This window comes from Anser anser (assembly GCF_964211835.1).
Source record: "Anser anser genome assembly, chromosome: 2".
NCBI classification, from domain to species: Eukaryota; Metazoa; Chordata; class Aves; order Anseriformes; family Anatidae; genus Anser; species Anser anser.
In genome coordinates, this window is record NC_139721.1 from 94,289,481 (window position 1) to 94,310,354 (window position 20,874).

A 20,874-nucleotide genomic window follows, 5' to 3' on the forward strand; every position below is an offset into this window, starting at 1 on the left:
CCTTCTCTGGGCTCGCTCGAGCACCTTGATGTCCTTCTTGTAGTGAGGGGCCCAAAACTGAACACAGTACTCAAGGTGCAGCCTCACCAGAGCCGAGTACAGGGGGACAATCACTTCCCTAGCCCTGCTGGCCACACTGTTTCTTATACAAGCCAGGATGCTGTTGGCCTTCTTGGCCACCTGAGCACACTGCTGGCTCACATTCAGCCGACTATCAACCAATACTCCCAGGTCCTTCTCCGCCAGGCAGCTTTCCAACCACTCATCTCCCAGCCTGTAGTGCTGCTTGGGGTTGTTGTGCCCCAGGTGCAGGACCTGGCACTTGGCCTTGTTGAACTTCACACAGTTGGCCTCAGCCCATCGGTCCAGCCTATCCAGATCCTCCTGCAGAGCCTTCCTTCCCTCGAGCAGATCGACACACGCACCTAACTTGGTGTCATCTGCAAACTTACTGAGGGTGCACTCAATCCCCTCATCCAGATCATCGATAAAGATATTAAAGAGAATCGGTCCTAGTACTGAGCCCTGGGGGACTCCACTAGTGACTGGCCTCCAGCTGGATTTAACCCCATTCACCACAACTCTTTGGGCCCGACTACCCAGCCAGTTTCTAATCCAACGAAGCATATGCCAGTCCAAGCTAAGAGCAGCCACTTTCTTGAGGAGAATGCTGTGGGAAACAGTGTCAAAAGTCTTACTGAAGTCAAGGTAGATCACATCCACAGCCTTCCTCTCATCCACGAAGCATGTCACTTTGTCATAGAAGGAGATCAGATTCGTCAAGCAGGACCTGCCTTTCATAAACCCATGCTGACTGGGCCTGATCGCCTGGTTGTCCTGCAAGTGCCACATGATGACACTCAAGATAATCTGCTCCATGAGCTTCCTTGGCACTGTGGTCAAACTTAACAGGCCTATAGTTTCCCGGGTCTACCTTCTGGCCCTTCTTGTAGATGGGCATCACGTTTGCTAGCCACCAGTCGACTGGGACCTCCCCTGATAGCCAGGACTGCTGATAAATGATGGAAAGTGGCTTGGCCAGTTCTTCCGCCAGTTCTCTCAGTACCCTCGGGTGGATCCCATCCAGCCCCATCAACCTGTGTACATCTAAGTGCTGTAGCAGGTCGCCAACCATTTCCTTGTGGATTGTGAGGGCCACAATCTGCTCCCCATCCCTTTCCACCAGCTCAGGGTACTGGGTATCTAGAGAACAACTGGTCTTGCTGCTAAAGACTGAGACAAAGAAGGCATTAAGCACCTCACCCTTTTCCTCATCTCTCGTCACTAAGTTTTCCCCCGCATCCAGTAAAGGATGGAGATTCTCCTTAGTCCTCCTTTTTGTTAATGTATTTATAAAAACATTTTCTATTATCTTTAACGGCAGTAGCCAGATTGAGCTCCAGGTGAGCTTTGACCTTTCTAATTTTGTCCCTACACATCCTTACAACATCCTTATAATCCTTCTGAGTGGCCTGCCCTCTTTTCCAAAGATCATAAACCCTCTTTTTTTCCCTAAGCTCTAGGCACAACTTTCTGTTCAGCCCGGCCGGTCTTCTTCTGCACCAGCTTGTCTTTGGGCACGTGGGGACAGACCACTCCTGAGCCATTAAGATTTCCTTCTTGAGGAGTGCCCAGCCTTCCTGGACTCCTCTGCCCTTCAGAACCGCCTCCCAAGGGACTCTGCCAACCAGTGTCCTGAACAGCTCAAAGTCTGCCCTCTGGAAGTCCAAGACAGCGGTTTTACTGGTCCCCCTCCTGACTTCGCCAAGAATAGAGAATTCTACCATTTTGTGGTCACTCTGCCCAAGACAGCTCCCGACCACCACATCTCCCACCAGTCCTTCTCTGTTTGTGAAGAGAAGGTCTAGTGGGGCACCTCCCCTGGTAGGCTCACTAACCAGCTGCGTCAGGAAACTATCTTCCACGTTCTCCAGAAACCTCCTAGACTGCTTCCTGTGAGCTGTTAATGCCTGTCTTCTGGAGTTTACCTGTAACTGGACTGAGTAGGTCAAATTGTGACTGACCAATCTCGTGGCCTTCTATGAAGGAGTGACTGTATCAGTTGACAAGGGAAGACCAACTAATGTCATCTACCTGGACTTCTGTAAGGCCTTTGGCAGGGTCCCATGCAATGTCCTGATCTCCAGATTGGAGAAAGATGGATTTGAAGGGTGGGCCATTCAGTGGCTAAGGAATTGGCTGAAGGGCTGCAGCCAGAGAGTTGCCACCAGTTGCTGCCATGTCGAGGTAGAGCCCAGTGATAAGTGGTGTTCCTCAGGGGTCTGTCTTGGGACTGCTGCTGCTTAATATCATTACCAGTGACATAGACAGTGGGATTGAGTGCATCCTAAGCAAGTTTGCAGATGACACCAAGCTGAGTGGTGCAGTTGATACACCAGAAGGAAGGGATGCCATCCAAAGGGGCCTGGACAAGTTTGAGAAGTGGGCTCATGTGAACCTAATCAGGTTCAACCAGTCCAGGTGCAAGGTGCTGCACCTGGGTCAAGGGAATCCCAGACATGAGGACAGACTGGGAGAAGAGCTCACTGAGAGCAGCCCTGCAGAGAAGGACTTTGGGGTTCTGGTGGATGAAAAAAGCCAGCAGTGCGTGCTTGCGGCCCAGAAGGCCAACTGCGTCCTGGGCTGCATCAACAGAGGGGTGGCCAGCAGGGCAAGGGAGGGGACTGTGCCCTTCTCTGCCCTTGCGATGCCCTACCTGGAGTGCTGTGTCCAGGTCCGGGGCCCCCAGAACAAGAAGGATGTGGAGCTGTTGGGTCCAGGAGGGCCACAAAGATGCTCAGAGGGAGCATCGCTTCTACGAAGAAAAGCTGAGAGGGCTACAGTTGTTCAGCCTGGAGAAGAGAAGGCTATGTGGAGACCTCATTGCAGCTTTTTGGTAATATTGAAATGGGTCTTATAAAAAAGATAGTGACTTTTTACCCATGCAGATAGTGATAGTACAAGGGGGAATGGTCTTAAACTAAAAGAGGATAGATTTTGACTAGACATAAGGAGGAAATTCTTCACTCGGGGGTGGTGACGCACCAGAACAGGCTGCCCAGAGAAGCTGTGGATGCCCCATCCCTGGAAGTGTTCAAGGCCAGGTTGGACGGGGCTTTGGGCAGCCTGTTCTAGATCATGGTGGCATCCCTGCCTGTGGCAGGGGAGTTGGAACTGGGTGATCTTTAAGGTCCCTTCCAACCCAAGTCATTTTACGATCAGAGAGCACTGCAATGAGAAGTTTGTGTGCAGACCTGAATGGTAACTTCTGATAGGGCTGGAGAATAGCTAGAACAGAAGAGTATGTTTTCACATTGCCGTGGTTGAAACAGCATACAAGATGAGTATGCAGCTGGAGGGAGGCACAGACAGCAGAATGTGTGCACTGAAGTGCCACTCCTCTTAGAGGCCTAAGCATTCAACTTTAGGCTTCAAGAGTGCTGGTGTTAGGTAGCGAAGTTAATCGTAGCGAAGTTAATCCTTTCTGAAGCAGTTTACTTACTGTTATTAAAACAGAGTAGGAGATGGAGGTGCTGGTGATCTATCTAGAGCTTTGCAGTGGTTAAAGCACTTCGCAATATGCAGAAGACTGATTCATTGCAGACATTTAATGTTGCAGGCACTGAGCTTGGATGAGGAAGTCTCTTAGTCCCTGTTCCTATATATGTACATATCTTACACAATCACAGAATAAAATCCAACAATAGCTATTTGCACAGGAACTGGAATCTGGGACTTTTCCAGTAAATTCTGTGACCCAGTGAATCACAAACCATCTTCCTGTCTTTGAAATGGCAAATGAGTCCATTCTTAAGAATTCTTATGTTTCAGTGGGAATCTTTTTCCCTGACCTATTGGACATAGAAATTTGTTTTATATGGTCTGTATACTATCTGAAGAGGTCAAAGTGAAGAGATCCCAGAGAAACTGTAAATATGGTTATTGGATTGATCCTTCATCTTTGTAGAGATTGGACCAAAGTTTTAAATAAGATACCCAGGAGTAATAAGATTGAGGTGAAACTGGGTGCGGGGAGAAGAAAGGCAGAAACTCAGACTTCTAGATAACTTTACCAATGAGCAATGCCTATAAGGTAGAGGGCTGTAAGAGTCTGAATTCTACTCAAGTCCCATTGGATCTGGGCCTTAATTCCTTGAGGCACAGCTGTATAAATTGCTGATAACAAGGTGTGGAGAGGGACTTCTAATAGGAGCTAAAGGTGTTTGAGTATTTGAAAAACTGTGCAAACAACTCTTAAGAAAACGTGCAGTTTTAATGATTATCTTGCCTTTTCATATTAAGACAGAGAATATGACATGCTGGACAGCCCAGAAGAAGGATGTGGCATTAACAGTCATGTCTGATGGTTGTAGCTCAGTTGCCTGCTGTGGTTTTTAAAAGCTTCGCTATTAATAAAATTTCCCCCACCTTCACTTAATGAAGCATGGTTGCACTTAAGAGTATGTCCTTCTGGATGTATGGTCAGATTTATTGTGTGTGGTTTTTTTGTGTTTTTTTTTTTTAATTTTGAGTCAGGATTGTTCTTTATTTCTGTGGAATCGTGGGTTGTAGCTGCTGACCCTAATAAAGGAAATCTTTCTGAAGATAGAGATCTATTCCCTATCTCTTTTTTTTTTTTTTCAAAGGTATGCTTGTTGGCAGCATGTATGATGCTATGTTTTCCTATTTTGGGATGTACAAACTCCTGAATATGCAGTCTTTAGAAATTGTAGTGTTAATATAATGTTCCAAATGGCAGTTGGGAAGTGAGAAAAGAAATTCATAGTTTTCTTGGAAAACTGAATTATAACCAGAGATTGATTAAGATCAGAAACAGACCTGTGTGATTGTACCTGCTGTGTTGGAACTCTAATGCAGCTGATTCCTACACTATACTCCTACTTCCCAGAGGGTTATAGTCACCCTGTATAGTAGCTAGTCTACTGTGTAGTGGGTACATCTGCAAATGCATCTTGTGGGGGGATAGCTTGCATTAATGCTATATTCTCTTCTAAAAGTAGTATAGAAGCAAAGTAAAGAGCTTGAATAAATAGTTCTTCTCTTGTCCTTTAATACAGCAGAAACAAGCCACAAAGTGAGATGAACTTGATTTAAATATTAAAAAAAAGTTTAAAGTCAAAGTTTATTAACATCTTGGCACCGTAAAAGATAGGATCTTACACTGAGATAGTGGATACAGAGACAAAATAACTCATCTGCATTTGCAACTATACAATCTCCTTATAAAACTTCTCTCACAAGTTTCATAAAAATAATTTTCGTAAATGCTTGAAAAAGAAAAAAGAATTACCTCCAAAATACCTTGAACAGTAATATTTTAGTATACTACAATTGTGCTTTTATAAATCTTTTATGAATATTATTTGATTTTTAATTATCCCACACAATGTTAAAAATCACCAAGAGTGCAATGAGTCCTTATTTTCCAGTGACTCTGGAAAATCACTCCAGTGATTTTATTATTTTTATCAATTTACATCTATGCCACAAGTGAGTTTGTTTTTCCTCTACGTTCTGATTACCAGAGGCCACAGCAAGAGGGAAAACAGATGAAGTTATCTGTTCCCATCCTCTTCCTTGCTTGCCAAACCGTCAATTTTCTGACATGGTGAAAAGGATGCTTAAGAGGAAAAAAAGCAAGTGGTTTGTCCAAATCAGCTTATGTCTTGTTTAATGAATCAAGATTCCATTCAATTCAGGAATCCCTTTATAATTCTGCTGAACATTTGGCAGCTCATCAATTTAAAGACTTTTGGAAACACCTGCACTTGTTTCACTCCAATGTCTCTACTTTCTGGTGTATAAATGACTTCTTTTATTTCCTTTTTACTTGCCTAATTTTTTCTATTTTTAACTTGGGATATTTATAATATTAGAAAAGTATTTTGTTCTGGCCACTTCCATTAAAAAAGTAATTTGAAGAGTTTGTATGACAAATTAACTACAATGTCATTGAATTTACATTAATAATAGCAAAACATCAAAGATTCTCTGTTGTAACTAACTAAAACAAAATACAGTGCTCTTGCAGTATCATTTCACAATTTATTTTGCTGACTAAGCTATTGCAAGTATAATAGACGTCTGAATGTCATGTGTCTAGACAAGCTGTATATATTTTTCTTGAAATCATAGAACAGGAAAGCAGCGTGAAGATAGCATAGTATTACACTTCTGCAGAGAACAATTAACAGAATTAGGATCTGCTTTCTTCTTTTGTGAGTTCTTTCTCTTTTTAACAATCAGCTTCAAGTAAATACAATTTTCAGGGTTTGCTTTGGTCTGAAACTTGGCACAAAATTCAGTGTCAGGAACCTGCAATTCTGTTTTCTAAAGTATTGTCATATTTGGCATGACTGCAGTATCTGACCACTTTGTTTTTAAATATCAACTCATCAAGGAATTTAGATTCTTTTTACTATTTGTAGCAATTTCTTCAACAGATTATCTGTCCTTGTGTTCTATTGAACTGAAATATCGAGAAAATGCAGTTACTATGTGAAATGTGTTATGCTTAATGTTATTTAGATGTTTGATCTCTGTCAAATTAAAACTTCATTATATTTTCTCTTTCTTTTAACAGGGGCAAATTTGGATCAATGGCTTTAATCTTGGTCGCTACTGGCCAGCCCGTGGTCCTCAGTTGACCCTTTTTGTTCCAAGGAATATACTTGTTTCATCAGTGCCAAATAACATAACAGTACTGGAACTGGAACATTCTCACTGTAGCACCCAGGCATGCGAGATAGAATTTGTAGACAAACCGGTTATCAATGCAACTACACAGTACGAAAATGTTCCCCCCCCACTCTTTTTTAGAGACATGTGGCTGAACTATCTATAATGATTTGAGCGTTTCCTTATCTTCCCCCCAGTTTGCTTCTTTTTCCCTTTAAACATATTTCCCTTTTTTAAAGAGCCAGTGTAAATTAGTAAGATGTTTAGCAGAGACAGCTTCTTAAATTCAAATATTTTTTTTCAGGCTGGCCAGAGTTAAATACTGAAATTCTCTTCAAAAAGAAAAGTTGTAGCTTTAGAGTTTGCCTTGAACTGTGAAACTGAACTCATCTAGAAGATTATTTTAGCATCAAAGTATATTGAAAATGCATAGAATCATAGACTATCCCGAGTTGGAAGGGACCCATAAGGATCATCAAGTCCAACTCCTGGCACCGCACAGGTCTACCCAAAAGCTTAGACTATGTGACTAAGTGCACAGTCCAATTGCTTCTTAAACTCCAACAGGCTTGGTGTAGTGACTACTTCACTGGGGAGCCTGTTCCAGTGTGCGACCACCCTCTCACTGAAGAACCTCTTGCTGATGTCCAGCCTAAACATCCCCTGCCTCAGCTTAACACCGTTCCCGTGGGTCCTATCACTGGTGTTTACGGAGAATAGGTCACCTGCCTCTCCACTCCCCCTCACGAGGAAGCTGTAGACCACAATGAGGTCCCACCTCAGCCTCCTCTTCTCCAGGCTGAACAGGCCCAGTGACCTCAGCCTCTCCTCATACGTCTTCCCCTCTAGGCCCTTCACCATCTTCGTAGCCCTCCTCTGGACACTCTCCAACAGTTTAATGTCCTTTTTGTACTGTGGTGCCCAGAACTGCACACAGTACTCGAGGTGAGGCCGCACCAGCGCAGAGTAGAGCGGGACAATCACTTCCCTCGACTGACTAGCAATGCCGTGCTTGATGCACCCCAGGATACGGTTGGCCCTCCTGGCTGCCAGGGCACACTGCTGGCTTATATTCAACTTGCTGTCAACCACAACTCCCAGATCCCTCTCTGTGGGGCTGCTCTCCAGCATCTCGTCACCCAGTCTGTACATCTAGCCAGGGTTGCCCCATCCCAGGTGCAGGACCCGGCACTTGCTCTTGTTAAACTTCATGTGGTTGGTGATCACCCAGCTCTCCAATCTGTCCAGATCTCTCTGCAAGGCCTTTCCACCCTCATCCGAGTCCACAACTCCTCCAAGTTTGGTGTTGTCGGCAAATTTGCTCAAAACACCTTCTAGTCCTACATCCAAATCGTTTACAAAAACAGTGAAAAGGACTGGCTCTAAAATGGAGCCTTTGGGGACCCCACTAGTGACCACCCACCAGCCAGATGTGTCCCCATTTACCACAACTTTTTGAGCCCTGCCCGTCAGCCAATTGCTCACCCATCATATGATGTTTTTGTTGCTTTTTTGTAGGCTGTTTGCATTACAGGAACCTTCTGCTTTTTTTTTTAACCATCTTTTGCAACTGAAGAGAAGCCTACAAAAGGGCTGCACAGTCCCATGACCCTGCTGGTTACTCATGAATGCTGGTAGGTCCATGCTGCCAATGGACTAGACAACTTTCAGCTGATTTTTGTTACCTGTTTAGTATCAGTATCATTTTATTCTGCACTGACTGCCGACGTTGAATGGACCTGCTTTTTCCACCTCCATGCAAATGACCTCTGAAAAAATCCATTTGGTTTCCTATGGGAGCAGTGACAAATGTGGAAGAGAGCACTCATGCAAGCTGATCCAAACAGCAGTAATGTGGACAGTGGAGAGCAATCTTGTAGTCTGCTTCTATCCTCTCTTTGAAAGCCATTTGACTGCTTCATGTCTACTATCTCCAGAGACTTAAATTAAATTGGCAATTACAAGAACAGTAGTGAAATTTAGGCTGTTTTGGTTGGACCATAGCCTCTGATTAACTTGCCTGCAGAATATAGTCTTAAAATAAGCCATTTTTCCTTTTAACTGATTTTTTTTTTAATGGGCCTGTAATGCCTCTTCTCCATAGGCCAGAACCTTCAAAGTAGAAGAGAATTCAAATTCTTTGAATACAAAAAGAGAATTCAGATTTTTTAACTTAAGTCATGCCTTGTGTTTTGTTCCAGTAAACTGATAATCTAATCCAGTAAACTGACAATCTAAGTGCCTGGTATTTGCAAAAATATGCAGTCGTTGTTGGAAAAGCTGACTTTCTACAGCAGGCTGAATCTTCTTTTTGATTCTTAGCATTTTGATGTCAATCATGCAAACTCTTTGGTGAGATGTAAACAAAATATTAAGATGACAAAATCAAATATTTTCATAATCTGTGGTTGTTCCCTTTTGATTTGTCTCATGTTATTAAAATGGTTCTTTAAAGATTAAATCCTTCCTGTGTTTGTTTCGGAGGGAGCAAGTGGAGGAGGAAGAGTGATTAAAATATTAAGTGAGAAATGAGGTTGTAAAGTCTCTATGGACAAGGAGTTCTTGTTGATGTCTCATTTGTTTTGTTCTGAAGACTTGCGGAAAGTGAAGCAAAACAAAATATTTGTAAGAGGCTGCGAGGTCCTCTGAGGTGCGACCCTCTTCTGAGATAGCCAGTGCAAAAACCTGACTCTTTCTTCTCAGTTAATGCAGACTGCTACCCTCACCTGAGGAGAGAGTAGAAAGGATCACCACTACATTATCAAAACCTCTGCTATGTGGTTGATGAGCTGACTGCCACAGGGACTTTCAAACCACTCCTGTGCGGTTCACTTGAGCCACAGAACTCCTAGTCTGAAATTCTTACCTCAAATGCCAAGTCATACAGCTGGGAGCTGCGTGTGCAGTACTTGAAACACTTCATTTTCTGTTCTGACCCTGGTTCTTTTTATTCTTTACATCATCCTTATGCAGACCTTGGAAAATGCTCTGCAGCTAGTTTATTATGAAGTATTAGTTACCTCAGAGCCAGGTCTCGAATGTAAGGAATGGAACAGAATTAGTTTCATACTGGTTGTGGGTTTTGTGGCTTGAAGTGTACAGAATGACAGTACTTATTTAGATGCAATTCCTACAACAGTTCAGTACTTTGACAGCCAGGAGTAATTTTATTTTTGTGTTGATTAGTGCTGTAAAGAGTGGAAAAGATCAATTTGTAGTTCTTATCACTTCATTTGTTTTTCCATTGCATTAGTGAAAAAAATGTAGTATAATCCATTATATTTATTTTTGTCATATCTCCATGTAATATTACAAGCATGAAGGTTTTGTATCAAGGATTGCAAATATTAATCTATATAAATGTAACACTACCAGGAACAACATGATAAAACAAGGTTTTTCAAGTAGGGATCTAGATAGCTTCAATAACACACCTGCCTATTTACTGCTTTCTGTGAAGTGATCTGTTGTCTACAGAAAGGGACTGAAAGTTAGGGCCCTGATTCCTGATCCTGGTGTGCATACAATAAAAAAACAGGTTGCCAAATGGTGTGGCATTTATGTGAGTACACAGAAGGGAGATCTCTTTGAGGAGGAGCATTCAGAATGCATCGCTACCAAGGAGAGCCTGTTGCCTCCTGCTGTTCCTTCACCCATGGGTGTGTCCGTGGGTGCTGCAGGTTTGTCTTCTGCCCTGCCTGTGTCATGCACTGGGCATCTGCATCTGCACATTTGCTGCTGCTGCGTGGCTGGGGCATATCCTAGATTTCCTAGCTTTGGTGTGCAGTCTTCCTGGGACTAGTTTCCCCATGCTGTCAGAAGTTTGCCTGCAAAGTGCAGCTGTAGGAGGCTCAGTTTAGCAGAGGTATTTTTCCAGAACCAGAGTGGGATTTGTAAGCTTAAACCACATTCCTGCCTACGCACGAATGAAGACCTTTTAAATGTTACTTGGGATGAATGAGCAAGGAGGTAAACATGGACTGGTGAACGGTGTGCCCTATGTGGTTGAATTCTTAACGTACTGATAAGACTACCATTTCCCTTATGTTCATAGCATAATAATAAATCTAAATGTTAACCAACACTTCAGTCCCTCAAAACTTCAGTCCCTGAGTCTAACAAGGTTGAGACTTGGCCTTCTCCATGTTCTGTTAGCCTCTCAATGCCCTTTGTTGATCTTTGCAGGCAGCACTCTCACCTTTTTGAGTTCTCCCAACTTTCTGAGTGCTCCACAGTGTCCCTGCTTCCTTTTGTAGTTTTTGGATGATGTTTGCACGTTTTGAATGTTAACATCAGTATGAATCTAGAAAATATTCCTGACTGAGCAGCAAATACTATCCACCTGGCCAATATCCATCAGGTGTTCAGAAAAGGCAATTACAGAGAAAGAATCTCGTGTTTAACAGCATGCTCCACAGGAGATGACACACTATTATCCAGGTCAGGAAGATGACCTGTTAACAAAGCACTCAGTTTGGACTGCAAGGGGAAGGAGTCTATCCTCAGGGCTCAAAGGGTTGTGGTAAATGGGGCCACATCAGGCTGGTGGGTGGTCACTAGTGGGGTCCCCAGAGGCTCCATTTTAGAGCCAGTCCTTTTCACTGTTTTTGTAAACGATTTGGATGTAGGACTAGAAGGTGTTTTGAGCAAATTTGCCGACAACACCAAACTTGGAGGAGTTGTGGACTCGGATGAGGGTGGAAAGGCCTTGCAGAGAGATCTGGACAGATTGGAGAGCTGGGTGATCACCAACCACATGAAGTTTAACAAGAGCAAGTGCCGGGTCCTGCACCTGGGATGGGGCAACCCTGGCTAGATGTACAGACTGGGTGACGAGATGCTGGAGAGCAGCCCCACAGAGAGGGATCTGGGAGTTGTGGTTGACAGCAAGTTGAATATAAGCCAGCAGTGTGCCCTGGCAGCCAGGAGGGCCAACCGTATCCTGGGGTGCATCAAGCACGGCATTGCTAGTCAGTCGAGGGAAGTGATTGTCCCGCTCTACTCTGCGCTGGTGCGGCCTCACCTCGAGTACTGTGTGCAGTTCTGGGCACCACAGTACAAAAAGGACATTAAACTTGGAGAGTGTCCAGAGGAGGGCTACGAAGATGGTGAAGGGCCTAGAGGGGAAGACGTATGAGGAGAGGCTGAGGTCACTGGGCCTGTTCAGCCTGGAGAAGAGGAGGCTGAGGTGGGACCTCATTGTGGTCTACAGCTTCCTCGTGAGGGGGAGTGGAGGGGCAGGCACCAATTTATTCTCTTTAGTAACCAGTGATAAGACCCGCGGGAGTAGTGTCAAGCTGAGGCAGGGGATGTTTAGGCTGGACACCAGCAAGAGGTTCTTCAGTGAGAGGGTGGTCGCACACTGGAACAGGCTCCCCAGTGAAGTAGTCACTACACCAAGCCTGTTGGAGTTTAAGAAGCAATTGGACTGTGCACTTAGTCACATAGTCTAAGCTTTTGGGTAGACCTGTGCAGTGCCAGGAGTTGGACTAGGTGATCCTTATGGGTCCCTTCCAACTCGGGATAGTCTATGATTTTATGATTCTATTCACTTTGGGGGAAGGAGTCTCTTCTCTTTGGGTGGGCTTGGTCACTTTGCTTTAATTGGATGACTACCATACTATTGCAATCTTCTTGTATTCTAATTTTGGACATGTTCAAATTACTGAGGACAACAACCTCTCAGTATATGTAAAGTTGATATTCTGACACTTCCTGGAAACCCATCCATGTTTGAGCAAATACCTTGCAGTGTTGAAAAATCTTAGCCTTAGTCAACCATTGACTTGGTTACTTACTGGGCATTGTTACCTCTACCAGCAGGAAAATACCTGAAAATGTTTGTTACATGGCTTTGCAATTGCTCATCTTCCCTTCTCTGCTTGCCAATGCTCTCACACAACTTCCCAAAGAAATCTGATTGATGTGTAGTCACTGCATTTTCTCTTTAGTTTGTTCTTGTATGCATCTTTACAAGGTTTCAAACAACATTTTAACAGATAATACAAGGTAAAAGTTTTATGAGAGGTGATCTAGCCATGTGCCTCTCTACCCTAAGCCAACATAATTTGTACCTCAAGTATCTCCAGCTCATTTAAACTCTTCTTCATTATTTCCTGAGATGGAGACTCCAGTTTTTCCTAGGGCAAGCTATTCCAGTGTTTACTAGTGTTTATTAGGAAACTTGTCAACAGCTAAATGAAAATCACATTGCTGTATATAAGCCAACTATCACTTTTACCATCTGCAGTTGACATAAAGTATTTCTTTGTGCTGTGAGACTTCTGTGCCATCTCTGTTATCTTACCTCCAGGATGGACTGGATTTACAGAAATATAAAGAGGTGCAGAGCAATGTAGAGAAGTTGGAGCAAGGATGCAAAGGGCGCTAGATTCTCCTCAGTGACACAGTCCAGGTTCTGCAGCAGTTTTTCTGAAAGAAACAAGGGTTGCAAGAAAGCTACGTTGGAAGCCATGACTTAAAAGCATGGTAGCCAACCTCAAGTTCCTGTCAGAAAGACTGCATGACAAAAGGAACTGGATAGTATAGAAGGATGGGATCTACTTTAATGATTCTCAATGAGAAAGTAAAACTGGGTGGGAGATGATCTTGGGACTCATACAAAGGGCTGAATGGAAAAATGTTGGGAAGATGTCACAGGGATCTTTGTCTTGCTTTTCATAACATACATATGTTTAAATAACATACATATGTTTAAAAATCCCTTTTCAGAAGGGATTTTCTGTTGCTTATTATATTATCAAAGATGGGAGTAGTGAACTGGAGTTCCCAGCTTTGGGGGTAATCTTGAAGGTATGTGTTACCTACAGATGCTTCACAGAACCAGTCCTAGTTTCAGTGCAAGCCCCTTTCAGTAGGATATATGGTCTGTGTGGCTAAGGAATCAGGGATGTATTTAAGAATTCTTGTTGTGAGCCTTAGCACATATACTCGGCTCCCAAGGGGCAGGTGTATATAGCACTCAAAAGTCAGGGTCTTAGGGAGGTCCCACTTTTAATTGTGTTGTGTTGTAATGGGAAGCACCGTCTTGCTCATAAAACTCCCCAGCATGCATTCATACCAAGACGCTTGCAGTCTGCTAAGATCCCTATCTTGCACTTTGGTAATGTGTTTACACCTGCATGTCTGTAACTTAGCCTTTTTAATTTTTTGGCGAGTAGGGAAGGTAAATCCTAAGTGGAGCTGGGAATTGAGTTTGAAATTCTCCAATAATTCTCCAATAGAAGGGGTCTTTGAGTAGATCTGTTGAATACTGGTGCAAATCCTGTAGGAAAAATACAGCCAGTATCTGTTCTTCAAAAGTACTTTTCTGTTAAGTCTCTACAGTCATTCTAAATGTATGCACTATATTTCTTTAAGCTTAGTGCTTGGGTAGGGTTAATACTGCTACACTGATATTGACTGGGCATTTTCAGTATTGTCTGCAGTTGTGGGCCAGAGCACAGCTCTGAGCACAGTGTGGAGAGATGTCTAGCAATTGTGGGTTATCTCTCTAATGATTTATATAAGGAATGATTCCTTTCTGTTTCCTCTTTCTTTCTTCCTTGTGTCTTATTGGTTCTTCCTTCTGTACCAGGGAACTTTTGAATGTAGAGGAACCCCAATAATTTCCTTCAATGTGTCTTCAGTTGCCTGAAGTGATCCCCACCCCTTGCACCTAGCCATCATTAGTTTGCAAGCTGGATGAAGATGCCTTTTGCAGGTCCTATAAATCTTCATCAGGTACACACAGTGAATGCCCTTTGGATCACTACTCTAGAATTAGCCAAAAGTTGGGAATTCTGCAATAGCGCTCTCAAAAGCACTTGCCTTGCGAAACAGCAAGTGGCTCTGTGTTGTGTGTGGTGATGATGACTGTGCAGGATCTGCAGGTATTCCTGCACTATGGGTGAAGGGGCCTTCTGTAGTGTTGGCAGAATTGTTGAGAATATGAAGGAAAAGAAATTAATAGCTCACTCTTTGCCTTCTTTAGGCCCTGGAAGACTTTAGCCTCTGACATAAAGATAGGCCTGGACACACACTCTATGTACCTTCTTTCAAGCTTACTTTTTTATTTTTCTGCTCAGTTTTAGGATGTGGTTTACATTAATCATGAATAGGTAGATCCTGTGCTATGAAAAACCTGAGAACTTAGCACTGAACACATAAGTGCTAGGGGTTAGCACGATTTCCTGCAAAACTTTGCTGAAGTAGTGACTTCTGCCACATTGCATTCCTATATTGCTTTTTTGGTTCTTTGACCCAGAGTAAACATCTACATCATAAGCCAACCTTAAAACAATGCGAGTCTTTTGACTACAGCACCTGCAGACATGGCTTTATTTAAGGCATTGAGTCCATCTAGTGCACGTTGAAATTAAAAAATAAAAAATAAAGTGCTGCTGGTTGGTATCTGCTGAAGCAGCTATTTTTTCACTTGTCCACATCTAGCCTCTCTGGTCCATTCGTCTTGACTCAGAGGTGTTGAAGAAAACCTATTGCTTCTACAGATCCTTTCTAATTTCAACTGTCTGACACCAACAGACAGCCAGTGCTTTAGTATTAGCCAAACTTTGGACTCCTCTTCCACCCTTTTTTCAATAAAAGTTAAGATAGCAACCAAAAAAACACCTAAGCTTGATTACCCATCCTAGGAAATGAAAGAAACTTGGGTAGAAGGTGCCAGTAATTGAAATGCACGTGTATAGAAGCTAGTATGCTGAAATAACCCAAAAGACACTTTAAAAAAAATCTGATGAATAGAGTCTGTGCAAAGATAATAAAATGAGATTACTGTAGTAGTGTACCTGACTTATATGCAGCTAGTTCCTAGTTTCTATTTTACATACAGTACCACACAGTGCTGGAGGGGATGTTTAAGCATTACAGAGATGCAAGCAAACAAGAATATTAAGGGTTCCAAAACATAATCTGAATAAGAAACCTTGTGAAGACAAAGGGGAAAGCACAATAGTTTCTCAGAAAAACAGCAGTGGTTTTTAGGGTTACTTTTTCTTTTTTCTTCCCCAAACCCAAGCAAGCTCGGAGGGGAAAGAAAATTTCTTTTTTAGTGCCTCCAACCACCAACAACTAGCTACAGGCTATGGCATTGCATCTCACTGAAATGGAGAAGGTGAATGGTGCTGAGCTCTGTAGTTTTCATAGCCACAAGTGGAAAATTTTACATGAGCTGGGGTGAAGATTCAAACCCCCTGCTTGGATGTGCAGGGTGGGGAAAATATCCAAATCCTAACAAAAAAACCTGCCCAACTGTTAAGGTTGTGAACACTCAGCTCTGATGCTACTTGCTGCCCAGGTACTTATCACTATCTTGCTTTACATTTTACCCTTGGAATTAAAGGCAGAAAACATACTTTTTTTCTGAAAATTCTCAATATGCATCACATATTTTCAGTTCTTCACAAAATAATAAGGCTAGGTGATGCCTGCTTTGGTTTCACTCTAGTTTCTAGTGAGCAAGTGTCTTCTTTGGAATACAACCACGCTGTTGTACTTGTCCTGCAGGGTGGGTGCAAGAACATTCAGGGATTCCCACCATTTCTCTTCTCTCTGTGTTGTGAGTTTGTCAAGGGTCTGCCTCATCAGTGCAGCAGATGAGAATTTGCTCATTTTTGCTCAATTTTGTCTCTGAGGCTGAGGCCTTCAGTCTTAAGTTAATCCTAAAATACACAGAGCTCAGCTCTTCTTTTGTTTTCTTTTTCTCATTTAATAGCAACGTGGTTTTTTTTTTTCATATAGGTGTAGTGGTACTGGTTTTGACTATTGTCCATCTAGCCCTGTACCCTCTTTTGAATGTGAGCATAGCCAATAATTTCTTTTTAAGTTTCAGCACCTGAAACTTTCAGGTGAAGTCTTTTTTTCTTACTAAATTGAGCTGGCATTTCAGTGGAAGAGACTCAGCTTTGACTGCTGATTCAGCGGCGAGCTGCTCAGTCGCCATGACTTGGTTTGCAAGAAATCCCCCAAACTCTAAAACTTACACTGTGCATGCTGGTGTATAGCAATCGGGATTATTTAAGAACATCATCTATTTTTTTGATCACCTTGGTCTGTGCTCTTTCATTTATTTGATTTTTGGGCTTACTCATTGTCAGCGTGTATGGCTTTTGATGTGAAAATTTGATGCTTGTTTGACTTGGAAAGAATGTTCCTATTCTTATGAAGTGCTTATTTTTTTCCTGCTATCTGTTTTAGTGTGTTCATGCAAATTGCTGAAACCCCCTAATGATTACAAATGTCAAAATGTGAAGTAAATCAGGCAGGCACATCTAAAAGGGGTAAGGTTTCTGTTTGCAAACCTTCATGATTCAAGCAGTAATTGGCTATTGACTGAGAAACGTAAGGAAGAAATTGTTCAAAAACAAAGGCTTGTTTTAGAATCATCCCTCATGAAGTTGTTTTCATCTTAAGTGGAAGAAGATGAAATTCTTAAGGCAAGACATCTAATAATAAACACAGATTTTCTTCTGTACAATAACAAATGCTTAGTTTCATGCTAGTACTCTTAATCTGCAAAATGCCTTTGTTTTACAAAGGATGGCACAGTATTATTTTATATATTTATATAATTATATACTATATATATTATATATATTTATTTATATTTTACGGATGTAAGTGCTGAGTAGACTGAGAACCTTGGCAAGGCTGAAAACAAACTTAAAAACTTTTTTTGTAGTTGTTGTTGTTGGTGGTTTGTTTGTGTGTTTTTTTGTTTGTTTGCATGTTTGTTTTTTCTCCAGGGAGAAGTATAGGTTAAGGGTGCTATTTTGGGCATACTGGCTGTGTGACAGATAGCAACAGACCTGGTTAGGCAACTTATACAAGGTTTAAGTCTGCACCTTGTTATGATACGGAAGTGGAAACAGTGGAAGCTGTCTAGTAAGCAGCAGGTAATAGTGTTGTTTTTCTTTTTTTCCTAAGCACAACCAGTGTCCGTTCAACACGACTAGCTGATGGGTCTGTGCCAGGTCTCCTCCTGGAGCCTCAGCAGCTGCTTGTGTTGGAGTAAACACATCTAGCTTGTCCCATGCACCAACTAGGGAGATATGGCTTCTGCTGTAAAGGATCTCACAGACCATTTAAAAAAAAATTGTTTTATTTTTGCTAAAGCAGTAACTTTGTGGGATCTTACAGTTGCAGGTCTAGAAAACATGACAGATTTTGCTCAGAGGCTTTGTTAAAATAGACATTGATACAAGCTACTTTTATAATAAATAAATAGTAAATACTATTTACTCAATTATTAGGGACTATCAGCTTTTCTACAACTAATTATGTACAAATACTTGACATTTTGAGAACTCTTTTTACTTTTTTTTTCCCTCCAGGAACCTGAGAGCCCATATATAGCCAATGTTTTATATTGGCATGACACTTAATGTGTTGGGCATAGATATGGTCATGTGTCCTCCTGAAAATCCAAGCCATGTTTAGTCATTCCATATATTATGATTGATTTTTTTTATTGTGAGAACATCTTCAGTGCTATTATATATGAATCAGCATTTTATTATGAATTACCTTACAGAAAAGGTGATCTACTTTTTTTCCATCTGACCCAATTAGTAGTTGCCCTCAATCTGTACATACCAATTCCTGGTATTACAAGAAAAAAAAAAACAATACCTGAAGAAAAATTCTGCAGAAGCTTGGATATCTAATGCTGAGCTTGCTTTCTTGGGCCCTGGCTCAAATTATTAAATAACTGGAATTTAACAATTGACTTTTAAAAATGCTGATTTGAGGTTTGATCAATTTAATTTTATTCACATATTCCTATTTTGATAGTCAATAAGGCTCTGTAGTTTTTTACATGACTTTCATGAGGAACTTTGAAATTATCTCCATCAGAAGGAAATTTTTATAAGAATTTGGAGTAGAAATAATGAAATACTTAAATTCAAATATGATAAAAATAGGCTGCACTTGTTCTAAAATAGTTTGACTTTGAAGCTGAAACAAAATCTAAGCAATAGCATTGGTTTAGGTGTTGCTCTTTCATCGATGCCATCACAAATCCATATTCTCCATTGTTCAGATTTTCGTGAACTTGCCTTTTCTAATGCAAAATGTTTTGCTAGTGTAGTCACAACCCAGACATCCTACTTGTGTGATCACTGTGTGCGGAGAACTTGAGCGTTAGCTGGTGAGGAAGTGAATGGATTTACTTTTAACTCTGTGTAACTGTGGGAGAGGAGGGCTGTGGCGCATGTGTTCATGTGAGAAGCAAGAGTGGGAGCAGGTGGAAGCCAACTTCCCGGGGGCGGGAGGTGTTGGCAGTTCCCTGGTATTTGTGATGAAAAGAAGTGAGTACTGACCTGAATTATGCATGGGTAGCTCAGCGAAGCAGAGCTGAGGAGCAAACGGCCTACATCCAAACTTCTTTTTTTCTTTCATTTTGTAAACTTTTCAGCCCCTTCTCTGTAGCAGGGCAAGTCCTTTGTCCAACACTTCATGTGATGAGTTTTACTCTTCTAGAAGTGCCAACAGGAATTTTGAAAGTAAGGGCAGACCTGTGCTCTGCAAACTCTCAGCAGAGCTTGTCTGCAGGACCTGCAGGCAACGTTGTTCCTTGCAGTCAACCAGCCTTGTTTTATTTTCATTCCTGGTCCTTGTGAATGAGCAACGAGGAGTTGAAGTGCATAAACAACAAGGAAAGCCATCCTCTCTCTTGTCTGCAAGCTCTTTACACCTTTCCCACATACTTTAGTAGCGGAAAAGGCAAGTCACTCTGTCTGCGGTCATGGTCTTACTTGTGGTCAAATTTCAGTTTACCAGTTATGAGCAAGTATTGAGATCTGTTGTGGTCTTTGTTTGCTTTGATTAAGATGCTTTTGTGCTACTACTAGCTAGTAGAGCTCTTTCTATTTGTGGTTGATGGAGACTGGGTAAGAGTCAGGGAGGAACCTTCTCCTCTCTTACCTGCCCCAAACCATAATACTTCTCTGGGGATATTTAGCATAGTGCAAAGTCACAGTGCAAAAGAGACAAATATGCTTTTTTCTTACAGGGATGTTCAGCTGCCTTTCCAATCAGCTATCCCAAGTATATAAATCTCATCCCGAACTTGTCTGTTCAGAGCTACTTGTAAAATGCTGATGAAATGCCCCTGACCTCTTTTGAGTAAGAGTGGATCTGGTAATGTAGGTCTTCATTCAGTCTTTGTTGTCTTACAGTACGCTAGTAACACTGAGACTGCCTTTTATGAGGGTTTTGTATCTGTGGAAACAAATCAGATTCTTGAAGATCAGATTCTTGATTATTTGCTGTAGTTGTTAAAAGCAAAAACAAGGAAACAAAGACCTTCCTGGAATTTCCAAAAATTCTTAGTGTCCTAGTAATTTTTATTTTGCAGCACCCAGAATGAAAAGCTTGCAGCATTTAGCTCAGCTGCTGCACATACTGAATGTATGCTGTTACTTAGAAACATTAAAACACGGAGAAACTTCAGCCATTCCAAGATGACTCGAAACAAAAACACCAACGCAAAAACTAAAGGTGTATGATACATCGATCAACCATGTACTCGGTCTGTGTTTACACAGAGGGTGCAAATTTTTTTTTCTTTCAGTAATCTGCAAACAGGATCCTTGCTCTCTGGTGTTTTAAGACAGACAACACCCTCCACACCAGTGAAGAACATAATGTATTGGCATTACCTCATCATCTTCATCCATTTACCTCCAGATACCCTTCATATTAATCCACAGCCCTCCTCACACAACCTGGATGCAGATTGGAACTTTCCTGATTGGGACCTCTCAGATTTGGCTACCAGAAAGGGCACAGTGTGGGCAGCTCTGATCTAGAGTCTTCTTCACTGAGCTGAAATACAAATCCTCCCCAAGGAGAGCTGGGTGTGCCCTGAGAGTCTGTCAAAAACGTCAAAACAGATAAAAACAGATAAAGGGCTTTTCCACTTTTGAGCCTTGTTTTTGCAAGAGATGTCTTTGACTTGATTACTGTCCTGTAAGATTGGATTTTGTTCACTTTATTTTTCTGATGGATGTTGCCTCTGAACGACTGTGAAAAAGAAAATCTTCCTGGAAGCATCTAACTTGGTGTGTACCCACTTGATAGTGCTTGCTCTATCCAGGGTGATTCTCTATGACTGCCAGTGACACAGACATACATCATTGCTGTGTTACAGTA

The 20,874-nt window shown here is 42.0% G+C and overlaps 2 protein-coding genes across 14 annotated transcripts in view; both read left to right on the forward strand.

The window, feature by feature from the left end:
• The window catches only part of GLB1 (galactosidase beta 1), a 96,017-nt gene that overhangs the window by 41,819 nt on the left and 33,324 nt on the right, over positions 1-20,874 (forward strand). The window contains exons 16-17 of one of the 13 annotated variants that reach the window (XR_014580616.1): positions 6,605-7,419; positions 7,701-9,160. The exons of 6 other annotated variants lie outside the window; for them this stretch is intronic. Coding sequence is in view for 5 of the 7 variants with exons in the window: in XM_083826522.1 (XP_083682648.1) it covers positions 6,605-6,865 (261 nt within the window). In the remaining 2 variants the exon portion in view is untranslated. Of the gene's footprint in view, positions 1-1,517; positions 2,877-4,302; positions 5,757-6,604; positions 9,161-20,874 lie in introns of those variants that run through there. 6 more of the 13 variants (XR_014580617.1, XM_083826522.1, XM_083826527.1 and 3 more) reach the window with 6 other exon arrangements.
• Positions 1-20,874, forward strand: part of LOC310895335 (C-C chemokine receptor type 8-like) — a gene marked incomplete at its 3' end in the record, with an annotated part of 61,219 nt that overhangs the window by 1,190 nt on the left and 39,155 nt on the right. The gene's annotated exons all lie outside the window — the stretch shown is intronic.